This window comes from Sapajus apella, unplaced genomic scaffold, assembly GCF_009761245.1.
Source record: "Sapajus apella isolate SASKATOON/1434 unplaced genomic scaffold, GSC_monkey_1.0 scaffold4, whole genome shotgun sequence".
Classification (NCBI taxonomy): domain Eukaryota; kingdom Metazoa; phylum Chordata; class Mammalia; order Primates; family Cebidae; genus Sapajus; species Sapajus apella.
This window is the reverse complement of record NW_022436944.1, coordinates 27,763,619-27,785,062: the sequence shown is the minus strand read 5'-3', so window position 1 is coordinate 27,785,062 and position 21,444 is coordinate 27,763,619. Positions and strand designations below refer to the sequence as shown.

Below are 21,444 nucleotides of genomic sequence, written 5' to 3'. Positions count from 1 at the left end.
GGAGAATCGCTTGAACCTGGGGAGGCAGAGGTTGCAGTGAGCCAAGATCCCGCCATTGCACTCCAGCCCAGGCAACAGCACGAGACTCCATCTCAAAAACAAACAAACAAACAACTGTTAATAAATATTCCTTTATTCTTATAATGTCTATAGGATATTTATTAGTTTTCTTTTATTCCTGATATTGGCAGTCGCTTTTTTCTTAACCACTTTCAGTTTATCAACTTAATTGATCACATAAGATTTATTTATTTATTTATTTATTTATTTCCTTATTGGTTATCCATTTCATAGTTTATTGATTTTTAGTCATCTTTATTTTCTTCCTTCTGCTTATTTTGGGGTTAGTTTGATTATCTTTTTCTTACTTTCTAAAGATAGAAGTTTCAGTTATGAATTTTAGAACCTTCTATATTTTCTTTTAAGGATTTAATCCTACACATTTCCCTCTAAGCATGACTTTAGCTTCATCTCACGTTTTGCTATGTTGTGTTTTCATTTTCATTCAGCTTAAAAATATTCTAATTCTCTGTCATTTCTTCTTTGCTCTATAGGTTGTTTAGAAGTGTGCTGTTGAATTTACAAGTATTTTAGGCGATTTTCCAAATATCTTTCTGTTATTAATTTCAAGTTTAATTTTGTTAGAGAACACACTTTGATTGGTTTTAATTTCTTTAAAGTTATTGAGACTTGTGTTATCCTGGAATATAGTCTATCTTCGTGAATGTTATAGGTGTGTTTGTAATGATAGTGTTTTTTTGCCCCAGGGTGCAGTTATCTATAGATGTCAAACAGGTCATGTTGATTGCTAGTGTTTTTCTACTCTTCTAAATTCTTACTGTTTTTCTACTTGTTCAATCCATAACTGAGAGAGGATTGTTGAAATCTTCAGCTCCATGGATTTCCATGGAAATCTCCAAGGATTTGTCTACTTCTTTCAATTGTATCAGTTTTTGTGACTCATCTACTTCAAGCTCTGTTATTAGTCGCATACTCAATTTAGGATTATGTCTTCTTAATGAATTAAGTCACATGAAACCTTCCTCTTTAATTCTAAAATTCTAAAGTTCTACTTTGATGTTACTATAACTACTTATAAAAATAAAATTTTTAAATTAAACTATGAGTCATGAGTGCATGAATCATAAATATAGATCATGACAAATGATCACAAAGTGAACCACACATCTGATGAACACCCAGATCAATATAAAACATTGCTAGCATTTTCCTGATGATTAATGAGGCTGAATATGTTTGTAATTTAGTTTCCTTTTTTCAATTTTTAATTTTGAGACAACTATAGATTTACATACAGCTGTAAAAAGTAATATAGACAGCTCATGTAAGCTTTTCATCCAATTTTCCTTAATAGTGAAATTTTGCATAACTATAGCACAATATACTAACTACGGAGTTGACATTGATAACTTACCTGTTTTACTGAAATTTCACTAGTTTTTCATGCACTCATGTGTGTGTGTGTGTGTGTATACCCACACACACTTAGTTCTGTGTTTTTTAATGTATATAATCATCTGATCACCATTGCAGTCAAGATACAAGACAGTTCCATCACAAGTACCATTTGTGTTATCCAACCCTCTCCTCCCAGCTGCGCCCGAGTAGAAGTAGAAAACCACTATCCCTTTTGCTACAATTTTGTCATTTCAAAAATGTTATAAAAATGGAATTACATAGTATGTAACTTTTCAGATTTTGCATCTTACTTGGACTTGGTGGAAAATTTACACTTAATATATTTGTTGATTTGATTTTAAACCCATCATACTGGTATTTATTTTATTTTTTCCCATCAGTTATTTGTTCCTTTTCTCCTCTTTTTCTGTCTTTATTTGAATAGTTGTGTAATTTTTAGAATTTCATTTTTGTCTTCTTTTGACTTACTAGCTATATCTCTGTTTTAATTTTTGGTGGTTGCTTTAGATGTTACAATATGCACCTTTAACTTACCACAGTCTTTCCTCAAATAATATTGTACTAACTTACACAAGTGCATTTCGATTTTACCTCATGTTCTTCCAGTAATGGTTGTCATACTCTACTTCTATGTATGTTATAATCTTTACAATACACTTTGGCTATTTTTGCTATATACAATCATTTATCCTTTAAAGAAATTAAAAATGAGAAAAATATCTTTTTACGCTTGTCCATAATTTACCTTTTTTGGTCTTCAATCCTTTGTGTAGATCCAGGTTTCCATATGGTATCATTTCCTTTCAAGTGAATAATTTGCATTAATATTCTTTATAGGGCAAACTGACTTATGAAAAATACTCTTCCTTTTTCTTTTCTTGGAAAAGTTTATTTTGCCTTCATTTTTGTAGGATATTTTTACTGGATTTAGAATTATGGTTTGACAGTTTTTATTTCTTTCAGCACTTTAAAACTGTCATTACATTGTTTGTATTGTTACTGATAAGAAAACTGTTATATTTCTTATCTCTTTCTATTTAATGTGTCTTTTTTTCCTCTGGATACTTTTAAAGATTTCATCTTTATCACCAGTTTTCAGTAAATTGACTATATGCTTTGGGTGTGTGTGTGTGTATGTGTGTGTATGCATGATTACCCTCTTGAGGCTTACTGAACTTCTTATATTTGGAGGTTTATAGATTTCACTGAACTTCAAAATCACCCCTCCCTCCCATTCTTTTCCTCCTGAGATTCCAATTACATGTATATTAGATTGCTTGATATTATTGCAAAAGCTACTCTTTTTTCAGCTTCTGGGTACTTTAGTTTTGACAGATTTGATTGTGAGTCTTACATTCTCTTAGTTTTTTTCATCTGCAGTATTTACTACCAACCAATAAAGTTTTCATCTCATATATTATATTTTTTATCTCTAGAATTTCTATTAGGTTCTTTTTTAATATTTTTAATCCTGTCCTTATTATACTTAGGTTTTGTTTAAAATCCTGGGGCATACTGAGCATGTTTATAATAGCTGTTAGTGTTCTTGCTTGCTAGTTTTATCATTTCTGTTAATCTACATCGCTTTCTACCAACTATTTTTTGTTTTATTTTTAATTGACATAATAATTATATATATTTACGGGGTACAATGGATGTTTTAATATATGTTTACATTGTAGGATTAAATCAAGCTAATTAACAAATTCATCACCTCACATACTTATTTTTTTGTGATGAAACATTAAAAACCTACTCTTTCAGCAATTTTGAAAAATACATTACATTTTTATTATAGTCACCATTCTGTGCAACTGATCACTAAAGATTATTCCTCCTGTCTAACTGAAACTCTGTACCCTTTGATCAACATCTCCCTTTTCCCCATCCACCTTCCTCCTCCAGCCTCTGGTAATCATTGTTTTACTCTACTTCTACAAGTTCAACTGTTTTAGATTCTGCACATAAGTGGAATCTTAGGGCATTTGTACTTCTGGGCCTGGCTTATTTCACTTATCATAATGTCCTCCAGGTTCTTAATTTTGTCACAAATGACAGAATTTCCTTCTATTTTAAGGCTGAATAGTATTCCATTGTGTATATATGCCACATTTTCTTTACCTATTTATATAATGATAAATACATAGGTTGGCTCCATATCTTAGCTACTCATAATAATGCTGCAGTGAACATGGGAGTGCAGATACAAAACTGTTTATCCACATGCAGAGGAATGAAATTGGATTCTTGTTTCATATCATCTAAAAAAATTCAACTTGGCTGGGCATGACATCTCATACCTGTAATCTCAGCTCTTTGGGAATCCGAGGTGAATGGATTGCTTGGGCTCAGGAGCTCGAGACCAGCCTGGGCAACAGAGTGAAACCACTTCTCTACAAAAAATACAAAAATTAGCTGGACATGGTTGCTTGCATCTGTAATCCCAGCTACTTGGGAGGCTGAGGTGGCAGGACTGCTTGATCCCAGGAGGCAGAGGTTGCAGTGAGCTGAGACCACATCACTGCACTCCAGCCGGGGTGACAGAGTGAGACTCCATCTCAAAACACAAGCAAACAAACAAACTATTGGTAAGTAAATTTGGCAAAGAAAATATGATTCGATTTTTAAAGAAAAGAAATAAACAACTTAAAATGGTTTAAAGATTTAAATGTAAGACCTCAAACTGTAAAAAGGTTAGGAGAAAACAGAGGGAGAAAGCTTCACGACATCGTCTAGGTAAAGGTTTTTTGGATATGACCCCAAAACACAGGTAAGAAAAGCAAAAATAAGCAAATAGGATAGAATCAAACTAAAAAGCTTCCGTACAGCAAAGGAAACAAGAGAATGAGGAAACAACCCACAGATTAGATGAAAATATTTACAAACAATACATCTGATAAAGGACTAATATAAAAAAAATAAGGAGCTTTATCAACTATTTTTACTCCTGTTTACGGGTCACATTTTCCTGCTCATTCATATATTTAATAATCTTTGATTTGATGCTAGTCATTGTGAAAGTTTTATTTTTAAATGTCTTGATTTTATTGCCTTTTCTTTAGGATGGAGTTTTGCTCTTGTTGCCCAGGCTGGATTTGCGATCGTGGCTCACTGCAACCTCTACCTCCCAGGTTCAAGCGATTCTCCTGCCTCAGCCTCCCAAGTAACTGTGATTACAGGTGCCTGCCACCATGCTTGGCTAATTTTTAAAAAATATTTTTAGTTGACATGGGTTTTCACCATGTTGGCCAGGCTGGTCTCAAACTCCTGGCCTCAAGTAAGTGATACACCCATTTTGGCCTCCCAAAGTGCTGGGATTATAAGCGTGAGCCACCACACCCGGCCTATTACCTTCTTGCTCAATTTTGAACGTTCTTGATTATTCTAGACACACAAGTCCTTTATTAAATATTTGCATTGTGATTTTTTTTTCCATTTGTGGCTTGTCTTTTCATTTTCATTAACAGTGTCTTTGGAGAACAAAATTCTTCGTTTGGATGAAGCCCAAGTCATCAGAATATTTCTTTAAGGATTGAGCTTTTGGTATCATATTTAAGAAATCTGAGGATGGGTGGAGTGACTCATGCCTGTCATCCCAGCATTTTGGGAGGCAGGATTGCTTGAGTCCAGGAGTTTAAGATAAGCCTGGGCAACCGAGCAAGACCCTCTCTCCACAAAAAATTATCTGGGTATAGTGGTTCGTGCCTGTAGTCCCTGCCATTTGGGAGGCTGAGGTGAGAGGAATTGCTTAAGCACAGGAGTTCAAATCTGTAGTGAGCTATGATTGCACTATTATACTCCAACTGATAGAAACCTAGTATCTAAAAAAAAAAAAAAAAAAAAAAAACCCAAACCAAAAAAGAAATAAAAATAAATCTGAGGCCAGGTACAGCAGTGCACTCCTGTAATTCTAGCACCTTTGGAGGCTGAGTCAAGAGGACTGCTTGAGGCCATTAGCTTGAAACCAGTCTGGGCAACATAGTGAACTCCATCTCTTAAAAAAAAAAATTAAAAAATTTAGCTGGCTGTGGCAGTGTGCACCTGTAGTCCAGTTACTTGGGAGGCTGAGGCAAAGGATCTCTTGAGCCCAGGAGTTCAAGGCCACTTGATGGTGCCACTGCCCTCCATCCTGGGTGACAGAAGGAGACCCTTTCTCCAATAAATCAACAAATAAATGAATAACAAATAAAATATGACATATAATGTACACTGGAATTTTTAGAAGAAATGAATTACACATATTTATAAGTTATCTCAAAAATAAACTTGAGAAAAAAGTAAACTGGAGAATATGAGGTAGTTATGTAAATTTAATTGTCCAGAAAACAACATAAACATTGCTTATTTATACCTATACACATGTATATGTAGCATTCATATATTAACTAGAATGATATCCACCAACTCCGTGTCATGGTGTGAATCTCCTGGGAATGGAGAAGAGTGGGGATCAAAGGATATGACAACATTATCTGTAATATTTTCTCTTCTTTATAGTAAAAAAGACATTAAGGAAATAGTACTAAGAAAAAACGACTGCCAATTCAGGGTGATGGGCCCAAGAACATGAAAAAACTGTCAAAAATAAATTAGACTAAATGTCCATGCTGTGAAGTTGAATGAGTCCCCCTGAGAGGAAATCAAGGTGAAGCCCAGACTGCCCTGAAATTCAGCAATACCCATCGGTTAAAGGACGTAGAATATGTCACTGTACAAGCTGCTGCTGGAATGAAAGTGTCACAACTTCCTCCCTACCTTCCCTCATTAAATACTGCTTTCGCTAATTTTAAAATTCTTATTTGTAGAAACATTTCCAGAAGGTCTAGTGCATTACATTGGAATGTTGTTTGTTTACTATCTAATCTAATACGCATTTATCTTGATTGTCCAGGTCCAGGAAAAGGTGTTAAGGAAAGCACGTGGAAAATAAAATCAGTGGTCAGCAGCACCTTAGAGGATGTTGGGAGAAACCATATAGGTAAATTCGCAATTGCAAAAACAAGGGAAGACGATGATCTGGATTGGAGAGAACTGACAGGTGTCTGGGGAGGTGATTAAAAAAAGAGGGGAATTTGAAAGAAAAGTGAAGGGAGCTTTAAGCCAGAGTAGGGTGAAACGGAGGACAGAATTGGCTGAAGGTGACAAAGGCAGAAGTAACATCTCCTACAGCAAAGGCAAGGGATCTGAAAATCCATGACTGGCTATGTGTGGTCTACTCTCCTTGATAAAGGTGCTTGCCAGAATCTACTTTTCTTTTTTGATGTCCTTGCCTGCCACTTGCCAAGTGATTCTGCTAAAAAAACCAACCAACTAGCCAGCCAACCAACCAACCCACTCAAACAACAATAATGCAACTGTTCATTGCCAACGAATGAAGATGCTGCATTTCCAAGCGGTGGCAAGTCCTCACAGTGAGTCTTGGTGGACCCACCAGAACCCGCAGCCAGTGGCAAGGGATTGTGGGAGGCAGTTCATTCCTGAAACAGTCGTCTCCGGGCCTTGCACGGAGGGCGCTCTGGGAGCTCCGGGCCCGCGTGGGGACCTGGACTCGGAGAGGGCGGTAGAGATTGGAGAGGTGAGCTGGGAACAGGCTCCAGAAAGCGGAATTCCTGGTCGCAGATGGGGCGTGGAGGGCGTCTCTCTGAACTGGGGTTGGGGGCCAGAGCACAGGGCTCTGGGATGAGGCCCTCCGGGTAGGGGCCGCACATACTTCTAGAGGAGGGATAGGGCCCAGCGGCCGAGCCGGCTGGGGAGTCCATCCAGAGCTCCAGGAACTCGGGGTCCGCGTCCTCCTCGTAGACCTCCTCCTGGGCGGCGACCTCTGGGACAGACGCGCAGAATTCCTGCTCGACGACGACGTCCTCCCTGAGAGCGCCCAGGAAAACATCCGCTACTAGGAAGGCAGACAAGTCGCCCTGCGCTCCTGAGCGTTCGTCGACGGAGCTTAGGAGGACCTCGGGGATCAGGAAGAGGGTGTGTCCACCGAGAGACACTCGCATGATCGACGTGGGCGCGGGCACCAGCACCAGGTTGTCGTCGTTCAGGGACACCTTCAGGTAACTGCCCGCGGCCAGGACCATCACGAAGGTGAGCGCGTCCGCGGCCAGGGCCCCCGCCGGGTCTACTAGGCTGGGCGCCGCGAGGGGTTCGAGGCCCGCAGGCTCATCCAATCGGCGGCGCTTGGCAGGGCCGGGTCCTCCTAACTGCGGTCCCCACCAGGGCGCAGGGCAGGCGCTGGGGCTGCGGGGTCGACTGCCCATCATCTCGACGGCGCCACGGACGGCGTTCCTGGGCCTGGCAGGGGACGTGGGGAGCGCGGGCAGCGAAGTCCTCTTTGAGGTAACAGGTGTCGGTGGTAGGCGAGGCGGGTTGGGGCTGACGGGGCACAGGACCGCGAGACGCGGGGCGAGTTCTCGGAGCTCCAGGGGCGCCTCCTGGAGACCGCAGTCCGGGCTGCTGGGGGATCGTCGCCTGTCGGGAGGCTGCGCCTCGCGCGAAGGAATCTTGGGCTTTCCCGGCGCAGACCCGGATGCACGTCAGACGACTAAGAACCTGGAACGTCAGGTGACTTGGGCGCGCCAGGATTTATCTATGTAGGCCCCGCCTCCCAACAATGCATTGCGGCAGGCGTGGCCTAGAGATGATTGGATCAATGCAGAGCAAGACGCGGGGGTGGGGGGGGTGTCTCTGTGTCTGCTGGGGAACATTCCTTGGATGTACTCTTGGGACCCAATGGCGGTCATTGCTTTTAGTCTTGGTTAAGAAAACAGAAGCCAAAACACAATTTCAAAAACTACTTGCTTACTTTTATAAGTAGCTTATGTCTAAATGTCTCTTCTAAGATTTTCCAGGAATATATGAAAAAGAGTTTTAACTCAAACTCATCGCTCTTTCCTCACCCAGCCTACGTGTTTCTAAAAAGTTCTTTTATTTCTGTTAGGAATTAGAAAGGAAAATTTTGCTCTGATAAGTGAACTTTAATTTTTGTGGGTACATAATAGGTACATATATTTATGGGTTATATGAGATACTTTGATACAGGCATGCAAGATGTAGTGGTAACATCATGGTAAATCGAGTATCCATCGTCTCAAACATTTATGCTTTGTGTTACAAGCAATGCAATTATACTCTTACAGTTATTTAAAGATGTACAATTAAATTAGGATTGACTATGGTCACCCGGTTGTGCTATTAAATACTAGGTTTTATTTATTCATTTTTTTTTTGTACCTATTAACCATTTCCATTTGCCCCCACCCTGACTACCCTTCCCAGCTTTTGGTAACCATCCTTCTACTCTCTATCTCCTTACATTCAATTGTTTTAATTTTTAGCTGCCATAAATAAGTGAGAATATGAGAAGTTTGTTTTTCTGTGCCTGACTTATTTCACTTAACGTAATGACCTCTAGTTCCATCCATGTTGTTGCTAATGACAGAATCTCATTCTTCTTTTATCGCTGAATAGTACTCCATTGTGTATATGTACCACATTTTTTTTTGTTTTTTTTGTTTTTTTTGTTTTTTTGAGACAGTCTTGCTCAGTTGCCTGGTGCCAGGCTGGAGTGCAGTGGCGAGATATCGGCTCACTGCAACCTCCGCCTCCTGGGTTCAAGCAATTCTCCTGCCTCAGACTTCCGACTACCTGGGACTACAGGCACGCACCACCACACCCAGCTAATTTTTGTATTTTTAGTAGAGAGGGGGTTTCACCATGTTGGCCAGGATGGTCTTGATCTCTTGACCTCGTGATCTGCCCAACTCGGCCTCCCAAAGTGCTGGGATCACAGGCGTGAGCCACTGCACCTGGCCACATTTTCTTTATCCATTAATCTGTTATTGAACACTTAGGTTGCTTCCAAATCTTGCCTATTGTGAATAACACTCCAGTAAACATGGGAGTGCAGATACCTCTTCAATATCCTGCTTTTCTTTCTTTTGATTATATACCTGGCAGTGAGATTGCTGGATCATATGATAACTCTCTTTTTAGATTTTTGCAGAACCTCCGAACTGTTCTCCATAGTGGTTTTTACTAGTTTACATTCTCACCAGCAGTGTATGAGGGTTCCCTCTTCTCCACATCCTTGCCAGCATTTGTTGTTTCCTGCCTTTTGGAATAAAAGCCATTTTAACTAGGGTAAGATGGTATCTCATTGTAGTTTTGATTTGCATTGGTCTCATGATCAGTGATGTTGAGCACCTTTTCGTATACCTGTTTGCCATTTGTATGTCTTCTTTTGAGAAATATTTATTCAGTTCTTTTGCCCATTTAAAAATTGTATTATTAGATTTTTTCCTATAGAGTTGTTTGAGCTTCTTATGTATTCTAGTTTTTAATCTCTTGTCAGATAGTAGTTTGCAGATATTTGCTTTCATCCTGTGTGTTGTCTCTTCAGTTTGTTGATGTTTCCTTTGCCATGCAGAAGCTTTTTAACTTGATGTGATCTCATTTGTCCACTTTTGCTTTGGTTACCTGTGCTTGTGGACTATTATTCAAGAAAATTTTTACTCAAATGAAAGCCTGGAGAGTTTCCCCAATGTTTTGTCATAGTAGTTTTATATTTTGAGTTTTTTTTTTTTTTTTTTTTGAGTCAGAATTTTGCCCTTGTTGCTCAGTCTCGAGTGCAATTGCACAATCTCAACTCACTGCAACCTCTACCTCACTGATTCAAGCGATTCTCCTGGCAGAGTCTCTCTACTAGCTGGGATTACAGATGCCTGCCATCGTGCTTGGCTAATTTGTTTTTGTATTTGTAGGAGAGACGGGTTTCACCATGTTGGCCAGCTGATCCCAAACTCTTGACCTCAGGGGATCCACCTGCCTTGGCCTCCCAAATCCTCTGCTGAGATTACAAGCATGAGCCACTGCACGCAAGCATATTTGGAGGTCTTAAATTTAAATCTTTAATTCATTTTTGTTTGATTTTTGTATATGGTGAGAGATAGAGGTCTATTTTCAATCTTATGCATATGGATATCCAGTTTTCCCACCCCCATTTATTGAAAATCAGGATATTGAAGAGATAACTGCTCTGTCATATTTATTGGAGTATTATTCACAATAGTCAAGATTTGGAAGCAATCTAAATATCTGTCAACAGAGGAATGGATAGAAAAAATTTGGTACATATACACAATGGAGTACTATTCGGCCATAAAAAAGAATGAGATCTTATCAGCAATGAGTAGAGATACATAATGTGTTGGCCAGGCGTGGTGTCTCACACCTGCAATCCTAGCACTTTGGGGTGGCCAAGGTGGGCAGATTCCTTGAACAAATTAAAAAAAGTTCTTATTGAAAAAAGAGATATAATATGTTTGCCATATTTTTCTGCTGTTCTATTTCATCTATTGTGTTTTTTCTTTTTCTCGAGATGCAGTTTTGCTCTTTCACTCAGCCTGCAGTGCAATGGTACAATGGGCGTGATCTGGGCTCACTGCAACCTCTGGCTCCTTGGTTCAAGCGATTATCATGCCTCAGCAGTCTGAGTAGCTGGGATTATAGGTGTGTGCCATCATGCCTGACTAATTTATGTATTTTTAGTAGAGATGGGGTTTCACTGTGGTGGCCAGGCTGGTCTTGAATGCCTGACCTCAAGTGATTTGCTCGCTTCGGCCTCCCAAAATGCTGGGATTACAGGTGTGAGTAACCGCTCCCGGCCCCCATGTGTGTTCCTAGCAGCTTTGTTGAAAGTAAGTTCGCTGTAGATGTATGGATTTGTTTCTGGGTTCTCTATTCTGTTCTATTGGTCTATGTGTCTGTTTTTATGCCAATACATGCTGTTTTTATTACCATAGCTATGCAGTAGAATTTGAAATCAGGTAATCTGATTCTTCCAGTTTTGTTCTTTTTGCTCAGGTTAGCTTTGGCTTTCTGGGTCTTTTGTGGCTTTCTAGGTCTTTTGTGATGTTAATCCATATAAATTTTAGGATTAAAAAAATTTCTGTGAAAAATGTCATTGGCATTTTCATAGGCATTGCATTGAATCTGTAGATTTCTTTGGGTAGTATGGACATTTTTAACAACATTGAGTCTTCCAATCCATAGACATGGAATATCTTTCCACTCTTTTGTGTCCTTTTCAATTTCTTTCATCAGTGTTTTATAGTTTTCATTGTAGAGATGGTTCACTTCTTTGGTTCAGTTAATTCCTAGGTTTTAATTTTATTTGTGGCTATTAGAAATGGGATTACTTTTTTGATTTCTTTTTCAGATTATTCATTGTTGGCATATAGAAATGCTACTGATTTTTGTATGTTGATTTTGTATTCTGCAACTTTACTGAATTTGTTTACTGGTAGTAATGATTCTTGTGTGGGGTCTTTAGGTTTTTCCAAAGATAAGGTCATATAATCTGCAAACAAGGATAATTTGACTTCTTCTTTTCAGTGTGGATGCCCTTTATTTCTTTGTCTTGTCTGATTGCTCTAGCTAGAACTTCCAGTACTATATTGGATAACAATCATGAATGTGGGCATCTTCATCTTGTTTCAGATCTTAGTGAAAAGGCTTTTCCCCATTTAGTATGAGACTAACTATTGCCCTATCATATATGACTTTCATTGTGTTGAGGTATGTTCTTTCAATACCCAGTGTTTGAGGAATTTTTAATTATGAAGGAATGTTGACTTTTATTATACTTTTGTAGCATGAACTGAAATGATCTATGGTTTTTATCTTTCATTCTGTTTGTGTGATGTATAACATTGATTGATTTGCATATGTTGAAACTTTCATCCCTGCGAAAAATCCTAGTCAATCATGACGAATGATGCTTTAAATGTATTGTTGAATTTGGTTTGCTATTTGGTTTGCTAGTACTTTGTTTAGGATTTTTTGCATCAATATTCTTCAGACATATTGGCCTATAGTTTTGTTTTTTTGAAGTGTCTTCAGCTTTGGTGTCAGGGTAGTACTGGCCTTGCGGAATGCATTTGGCAGCATTTTCTCCTTCTGTATTTTTTGGAATAGTTTGAGTAGTCTTGGTATTAGTTCTTCCTCAAATGTTTGGTAAAATTCAGCTGTGAAGCCATTGGCTCTCAGACTTTTTTTTTTTTAAACTGGGAGACTGTTTATTATGGCTTCCATGTTGCTACTTCCATTGGTCTGTTCAGGTTTTTGATTTCTTCATGGTTCAATCTTAGTAGGTTGTACGTATCTAGGAATTTATAATTTCCTCTGGATTTTCCAATTTATTGATCTATAGTTGCTCATGGTAGCCTCACTATTGATCCTTTGAATTTCTATGCTTTCAGTTGTAATGTCTCCTTTTTCATTATTGATTTTATTTATTTGGGTCTTCTTTTTTTTGTTGATCTTTTGTATTTTGTTTTCATTTCAGTGTCATTTGTTTGTGTTTTTATCTTTATTTCCTTTCTTCTACGAATTTTCAGTTTGGTTTGTTCTTGCTTTTGTAGTTCTTTAACATGCACTTGCTGGGTGCAGTGGCTCACGCCTGTAATCCCAGTATTTTGGGAGGCCAAGGTGTGCGGATCACCTGAGGTCAGGAGTTTGAGACCAGCCGCACCAACATGGTGAAACCCTGTCTCTACTAAAAATTAAAAAATTAGCTGGTCCTTGTGGTGCATGCCTGTATTCTCAGCTACTTGGGAGGCTGAGGCAGGAGAAGTGCTTGAACCTGGGAGGTGGAGGGTATAATGAGCCGAGACAGCGCCATTGCACTCCAGCCTGGACAACAAGAGCAAAACCACATCTAAAAAAAAAAATAATAATAATGATGCACCGTTAGGTTAATTATTTGAAGTTGTTCTTCTTTTTTGATGTAGGGATGTATAGCTATGAATTTCCCTATTACTACTGCTTTTGCTGTATCCCATAGGTTTTTATATGTTGTATTTCCATCATCATTTGTGTGAAGAAAATTTTCAATTTCCTTCTTAATTTCTTCATTGACCCACTAGTCATTCAGGAGCATATTGTTTAATTTCCATGTGTTTGTATATTTTTCAAAATTCTTCTTGTTATTGATTTCCAGTTTTACTCCATGTTGTCAAGAGAAGATGTGTGTGGTATTATTTCTTTTATGGAATGTGTTTAGACTTGTTTTGTGACCTAACATATAGTTTATTCTTGAGAATGATTCATATGCTGAGGAGAGGAATATGTATTTGTATTCTGTAGCTGTTGGATGAAATGTTCTGTAAATATCTATTAGATCCATGTATTCTGTAGTGCAGATTAAGTCTGATGTTTCTTTGATGATTTCTGTCTGAAAGGTCTATCCAATGCCAAAAGTGGGGGGTTGAAATCTCCAGCTATTATTGTATTGAGGTCTATCTCTGTCTTTAGCTCTAATAATATTTGCTTTACATATCTGGGTACCCCACTGTTGAGTGCATATATGTTTAAAATTGTCATATCCTTTTGCTGAATTTACCCCTTTATCATTATATAGTGACCTTCTTTGTTCTTACAACAATTTTTGCCTTAAAATATATTTTGTCTGATAAAAATATAGCTACTCCTGCTTTCTTTTTGGTTTCCATTGGCATTGAATATCTTTTTCCATCGCTTCATTTTTAGTTGGTGTGTTATGGGTGAAGTGAGTTGCTTATAGTCAACAGATCATTGCGTCTTATTTTATTTTATATACATTCAGCCACTTTGTGTCTTCTTATTGGAATGTTTAGTCCATTTACATTCAGGTTATATTAATTAGCAATGACTTACTATTACTATTTTGTCATTTGGTTTCTGGTTGTTTTGTGGTCTTCTCTTCCTTCTTTCCTTCCTTTCTGTCTTCCTTTTAGTGAAGATGATTTTCTCTGGTGGTATTATTTAATTTTGTGTTTTATTTTTTGTTTATTTGTTATATGGTTTTTGATTTGAGGTTACCCTGAGACTTGCAGATTCTATCTTATAACCTATTATTTTAACGATGACAATTTAACACTCATTGCATAGACAACAAGCAAACTAACAAGCAAAAAAAAAAAAAACTAATAAAAACTCTACATTTCAACATTGTTCCTCCACTTTCTGACTTTTTATTATATCTTTGTTGATGTCTTGAAATGTTGTTGTAGCTTTTATTTCAGATGGATTCATCATTTATTCTTTCTACTTAAGAATAGTTTACACACCACAATTGCAGTGTGATAATACTCTGTGTATTTACTATTACCAGTGAGTTTTGTATAAGAAATTTCCAGATAATTTCTTATTGCTCATTAACATCCTTTTTTTTTTCCCCCAGATTGAAGAACTTCCTTTAGGATTTCTTGTAGGACAGGCCTGGTGTTGATGAAATTTCACAGCTTTGGTCTTTCTTTCTTTCTTTCTTTCTTTCTTTCTTTCTTTCTTTCTTTCTTTCTTTCTTTCTTTCTTTCTTTCTTTCTTTCTTTCTTTCTTTCTTTTCTTTCTTCTTTTCTTTCTTTCTTTCTCTCTCTTTCTCTCTCTTTCTTTCTTTCTTTCTTTCTTTTCTTTCTTTCTTTTCTTTCTCTTTCTTTCTGATGGAGTCTTTCTCTGTTGCCCAGGCTGGAGTGCAGTGGCACAAATCTCTGCTCACTGCAACCTTTGCCTCCCGGTTTCAAGTGATTCTCCTGCCTCAGCCTCCCGAGTAGCTGTGATTATGGTGACCAACACCACACCCAGCTAATTTTTGTATTTTTGGTGGAGGCAGGGTTTCACCATGTTGACCAAGCTGGTCTCAAACTCCTGACCTCAAGTTATTCTCCCACTTTGGCCTCTCAAAGTGCTGGGATTACAGGTGTTGGCCACCTCGCCCAGCCAGCAGGTTTTTCTAGGAAAGTCTTTATTTCTCCCTAATGGTTGAAAGATATTTTCACCAGATATACTATTCTAGGGTAAGTTTTTTTTTTTTTGAGACAGAGTTTCACTCTTGTTACCCAGGCTGGAGTGCAATGGTGCGATCTTGGCTCACCACAACCTCCGCCTCCTGGGTTCAGGCAATTCTCCTGCCTCAGCCTCCTGAGTAGCTGGGATTACAGGCATGCGCCACCATGCCCAGCTAATTTTTTGTAGTTTTAGTAGAGACGGGGTTTCACCATGTTGACCAGGATGGTCTCGATCTCTTGACCTCGTGATCCACCCGCCTCGGCCTTCCAAAGTGCTGGGATTACAGGCGTGAGCCACCGCGCCCGGCCTAGTGTAAGTTTTTTCATCCAGCACTTTAAATTTGTCATGTGATTCTCTCTTAGCCTGTAAGATTTTCACTGAAAAGTCTTCTGTTGGAGCTACATCGTATGTTACTTGTTTCTTTTCTCTTCTTGCTTTTAGGAAACACACACACACACACACACACACACACACACACTTTTTTTTTTGTTTTGTTAAGGCAGGGTCTTGCTTTGTCACTTAGGCTGGAGTGTAGTGGCACAATCATGGCTCATGGCTCACTGCAGTCTTGAACTCCTGGGCTCAAATGATTCTCCTGCCTCGGTCTCCCAAAATGCTGAGATTACCCATATGATTTACTGTACCTGGCCAGGATCCTTTATTTTTGATATTTGGGAGTTTGATTATTAAATGCCTTGTGGTAGCCTTCTCAGGGTTAAATCTGCTTGGTGTTCTGTAACTTTGTACTGGAATGTTGATGTGTTTCTCTAGGATTGGGAAGTTCTATGATATTATTCCTCTGAATAAACGTTCTTCCTGTCCCCCCGCATCCCCTTTACAGCAAATAACTCTTAGATTTGCCCTTGTGAGGCTATTTTCTAGATCTTGTAGGCACGCAACATTCTTTTCTATTTTTTTTCTTTTGTCTCCTCTGACCATGTATTTAAAAATAGCCTGTGTTCAAGCTCACAAATTCTTCTGCTTGATTAATTCTGTTATAAAGAGACTCTGATGCATTCTTCAGCATATCAATTGCATTTTCAACTCTAGAATATCTGCTTGATTCATTTAAATTATTTTAATCTTTTTGTCAACTTTATCTGATAGAATTCTGATTCCTTCTGTGTGTTATATTGAATTTCTTTGAGTTTCTTTAAAACAGTGATTTTTAATACTCTGTATGAAAACTCATATAACTGTTTCTCCAGAATTCATCCTTGGTGGCTTATTTAGTTTATTTGATAAGGCCATGTTTTCCTGGATGGTCTTGATACTTGTAGATGTTTGTCAGTGTGTGGGCATTGAATAGCTATGTATTTATTACAGTCTTTGCCATCTGGGCTTGTTTGTGCCTGTCTTTCTTGGGGACACTTTCCAGGTATTTGAAGAGACTTGGGCTCCAAGCCCAGTAATGCTGTGGTTCTTGCAGACTTGTAGACATACCACCTTGATGGTCTTGGATAAGATCTGAAAGAATTCTCTGGATTACCAGATAGAGACTTGTTCTTTTCCCTTTCTTTCTTCCAAACAAATGGAGTCTTTATGTGTGGAGCCCCCTGGAACTAAGGGTTGGGTGACACAAACACTCCTGTGGCCACCACCACTGGGACTGCCCTGGTTCAGACCTGAAGCCAGCACAGCACTGGGACTTACCCAATGCCTGCTGTAACCACTACCTCGCTACTGCCTATATTCACTTAAGGCCCTAGGGCTCTACAATCACTGGGTGGCAAAGCCAGTCAGGTTCGTATCCTTCCCTTCAGGGCAGCAAGTTCCCTCAGGCCCAAGGTGGTTCCAGAGAGCCTGTCTTGGAGCCAGGGATTGGAGTAAAAAACCTTAGAAATTTACCTAGTGTTCTATTCTACTGTGGCTAAGCTGACACTCAAACCATAAGACAAGGTCCTTGTTGATCTTCCCTTCCCTTTCCACAGGCAGAGAAGCCTCTCCCCATGGCTAACACCACCACTGGCCCATGCAGAGTTCTGCCAGGCCACTACTAAGGTTCATTTAAGGCCCAAGGTCCCTTCAATTCTGCTTGTGGTGAATGCTACCAGGCCTGGGACTCACCCTTCAGGGCAGTAGGTTCCCTTCTGGCCAAGGGCAGGTCCAGAAATGGTGTCCAAGAGCCTAGGCCTTGACTCAGGGACCCCCAAGAGCCTGCTTGCTGCTCTACCCCACTGTGGGCAAGTTGGAAGCTGAAGCCAGCATATCTCAGAGTCTCGCCCAAGACCCGCAGTGTACTACCTCTGTATGGCTGTTGGTTATTCAGAGGCCAATGGCTTTTTAGTTAGCAGGACTAATCCTGCCAGGACTGGGTTCTTCCTTTCAAGGCCGTGGGTTCCCTTCTGGCCCAGGTTGTGTCTAGCTCCTTGTCCAGGAGCTAGGGCCTTAGATGGGGGCCTCGCAATTCTGCTTGGTGCCCTATCCTACTGTGGCTGAGCTGGTATCCAAGGTGCAACACAAAGTTCTCTCTACTTTTCTCTCACCTCTCCTCAAGTGGAAGGATGGAATCACTTTCATTGTTGTGAGTTGTGGGGTATTGGGTGAGGGGTGGTGCAAGCACTCCCCCAGATGCTCTGTCTGCTGTCTCACTAGATCATGTACCACCCCAGTGCGCTGTCTCTGAGCCCAGCACAGCATTACGATTTGCCTAAGAATTGCAATCCTTAACAAAAAGAGAAGAATTGCAGTCATTGTGTCCTAAACTGCCTTTCAAGTTCAGTTAGGACCCCACAGGACTTTAGCCCATAGTGGTAAGGCTTGCTGAGAAACTCAAGTTCCAACATTCTTGCCAGCATGCTGGGATGGGCAATTCCCCTCTGGCTAGGTGTGGTCCTATTGCTCTGTCTGTGGGTGGAGACTGGGCTGAGTTCACCTCGGTTTTGCTTTCTACTGTGACAGGTCAGCACTCAGTTCAATACAAAATCCCTCAGTTGCTGGGCTTTCCCTTCCCCAAGTGCATAGACTCTCTCTGGGCTACACAGCTGCTGCTGGGAGTACGCAGCTGGCATCAGTGATTTAAGACTGTCTTTCCTATCCTCGTTAGTGTCTCTTTCAATGATATGAAGTTAAAACCAGGTACTGGGATTGCTCACCTGAGAGTGATGGTATGCGCTTGTAGTACCATCTACTTATTAGTGAGACAAGAGTCTCGCTTTGCCAGGCACCAGGCTGGAGTGCAGTGGTGCAATCTCAGCTCACTGCAATCTCCACCTCCCGGGTTCAAACGATTCTCCTGCCTCAGCCTCCCAAGTAGCTGGGGCTACAGGCGCATGCCACCATGCCCAGTTAATTTTTGTATTTTTTAGTAGAGACCGGATTTCACCATGTTGGCCAGGATGGTCTCGATCTCTTGACCTCGTGATCTGCCTGCCTCAGCCTCCCAAAGTTGAAGGTGCTTTTTGCGTACAGATACTTGTTAAAATTTGGTGTTCCTGTGGGAAAGATGATCAGTGGAGGCTTCTATTCCACTGTCTTGCTCTGTCTCCTAAATGAGCTTTTTAAAAATAATAAAGGAAAAGTGACTATAATTTTTTGTTGGATGCCATGTTGTGGTTTAATAACAGTAGCCACAATTATAATAATGTTAATTTTTGTATTCAAACTTGATATTTTACCTGTATTATATTGACTATTTAAAAAATTGGTTTATCTTCACAATGAAGCTCAGTGGAGAGACAAAATTTAAAAATTAAATATCCGGTTTGTGTTGGCTTATGGGAATTATATGCAAACCGTGTTTAACTTTATAAGAAGGATCTTTGACTTTCTACCTGCATGCTTATGAAAAAAAACCTAGATGTGGAATTTCTGGAAAGTAATGGGTGGCTGTAATCACTACCTGGCTACTGCCTATATTCACTTAAGGCCCTAGGGTTCTACAATCTCCAAGGTTTAACAATTATAGGTAGTGCCAAACTGCTCTCTTAACTTATCCTAATTTATATTTGTGTGAGCATTGGGTAAGTTCTCTTGGTGCCACGTCCTTGCTAACACTTAGAATGGTTAGATTGCAGGCATTTTTCAATTTGGTGGTGTAAAGTGGTATCTCGTATATTTCTGTTGCATTTCTCTGATTGCTTGGGAGGTTGATCATGTTTTCATATATGTGTTGGGCATTCATGTAAAACATCTTCTGTGTGATATGTGTTTATGTCTTTTGCTCATTTTTTATTATTGATTTTTGAAACAAAAAAGGTACTTATATATGTTGAAATGATCTTTCCCATTTTGTGACTTGTTTTTATTTATATTCTTTATAGTGTCTTTTGATAAAGAGGAGTTTGTACTTTTAAAATAGCTTCAAGTTCGTTTTGTTCTTTATGCTTTGCAATTTTGTGTATTGTTTGAGCCACATTCCCTATTTCAAGATCATTTCTGTATTTTCCCAGCATTTAAATGTTTACCTTTCAAAATTTGAGCTTTTTATTGATATGTAATAGATTGTTTTATAATCATGAGTTAGCAATCCAATTTCAATTATTTCCCATGTGCAAAACCAATTGTCCTGACACTTTAAATTGAATAACTCACCTTTTTCCATGGAACTGCATCATTTCCTGAATTACACTTCTTGTGGATGTGTGGATGTCTTTTATCTTTTTATTCAATAGCACTGATTTTATTGCGTAACCAGAGGCAAGTTCACACAATTAATACACTGTATATGTTATAGTTAATGCAATACATTTAATACATTATAACTAATATATTACTAATTAAATTAGTATATTTTCATAATTTTTTTTTGGTTTACAAAATCTCTGGCTTATGTGCGTTAAAAAATTTTAAGTTCTTAACTGAAAAATAATTGTAACAATTATGGGGTAAAATGTAGTGTTTTAATATGTGGGTAGATTGTGGAATGATTAAACCAAGCTAATCAACATATTCATCATCCACATCCCCTTTTTTCTTTTGGTGAGAACATTTAAAGTCTCTTTTAGGAATTTTGAAATATACAATACATAATTGTTGACTCTAGTCATCATGCTGTAAGATAGATCTCAAAAACTTTTTCCTCCTGCCTGACTGAAACTTTGTACTCTTTGACCAACATGTCCCCATTTCCCGCACGCCCCTCCCACTTCTGGTAAAGCCCATTATACTCTCTACCTCTATGAGTTTGACTTTTTTTTTTTTGAGATGGAGTCTTGCCCTGTCACCCAGGCTAGAGTGCAGTGGCTCTATCTCGGCTCACTGCAACCTCTGCCTCCTGGGTTCATGTGATTCTCCTGCCTCAGCCTCCTGAGTAGCTGGGACTGCAGGCACCTGCCACCACACCTGGCTAATTTTTTTATTTTTGTACTTTTGGTAGAGATGGGGTTTCACCATGTCAGCCAGGATGGTCTCGATATACTGACCTCGTGATCCACCTGCCTCGGCCTCCCAAAGTGCTGGGATTAAAGGTGTGAGCCACCGTACCCAGGTGAGTTTGACTTTTTAGAATTTCACATATAGGTGAAATAATTGCTTTTTTGCTATTTTTTTTCCATTTATTTATTTTATTGCATTTTAGGTTTTGGGGTACATGTGAAGAACATGCAAGATTGTCGCATAGGTACACATGTGGCAGTGTGATTTGCTGCCTTCCTCCCCATCACCTACATCTGGCATCTCTCCCCTTGCTATCTCTCCCCAACTCCCCTCCCCTCACCGTACCTCCCCTATTTCCCCCCAACTGACCCCAGTGGTAGTGCTCCCCTCCCTGTGTCCATTTGTTCTCATTGTTCAACACCCGCCTATGAGTGAGAACATGCGGTGTTTGATCCTCTGCTCTTCTGTCAGTTTGCTGAGAATGATGGTTTCCAGGTTCATCCATATCCCTGCAAAGGACAGGAACTCATCGTTTTGATGGCTGCATAATATTCCATGGTGTATATGTGCCACATTTTCCCTGTCCAGTCTATCATTGATGGGCGTTTGGGTTGGTTCCAGGTCTTTGCTATCGTAAACAGTGCTGCAGTGAACATTCGTGTGCACGTGTCCTTATAGTAGAACGATTTATAATCCTTTGGATATATACCCAGTAATGGGATTGCTGGGTCAAATGGAATTTCTATTTCTAGGTCCTTGAGGAATCGCCACACTGTCTTCCACAATGGTTGAACTAATTTACACTCCCACCAACAGTGTAAATTGTTCCTATTTCTCCACATCCTCTCCAGCATCTGTTGTCTC

General features: G+C 39.4%; 1 protein-coding gene and 1 long non-coding RNA gene across 2 annotated transcripts in view; one reads left to right on the top strand and one right to left on the bottom strand.

Moving 5' to 3' along the window:
• LOC116541123 overlaps positions 1-21,444 on the top strand; it is a 152,395-nt gene that overhangs the window by 16,127 nt on the left and 114,824 nt on the right. The gene's annotated exons all lie outside the window — the stretch shown is intronic.
• Positions 6,817-7,700, bottom strand: LOC116541105 (proline-rich protein 23B-like). The gene has a single exon (XM_032265013.1). The coding sequence runs from the start codon at positions 7,698-7,700 to the stop codon at positions 6,912-6,914; it is 789 nt and encodes a 262-aa protein (XP_032120904.1). The 3' UTR covers positions 6,817-6,911.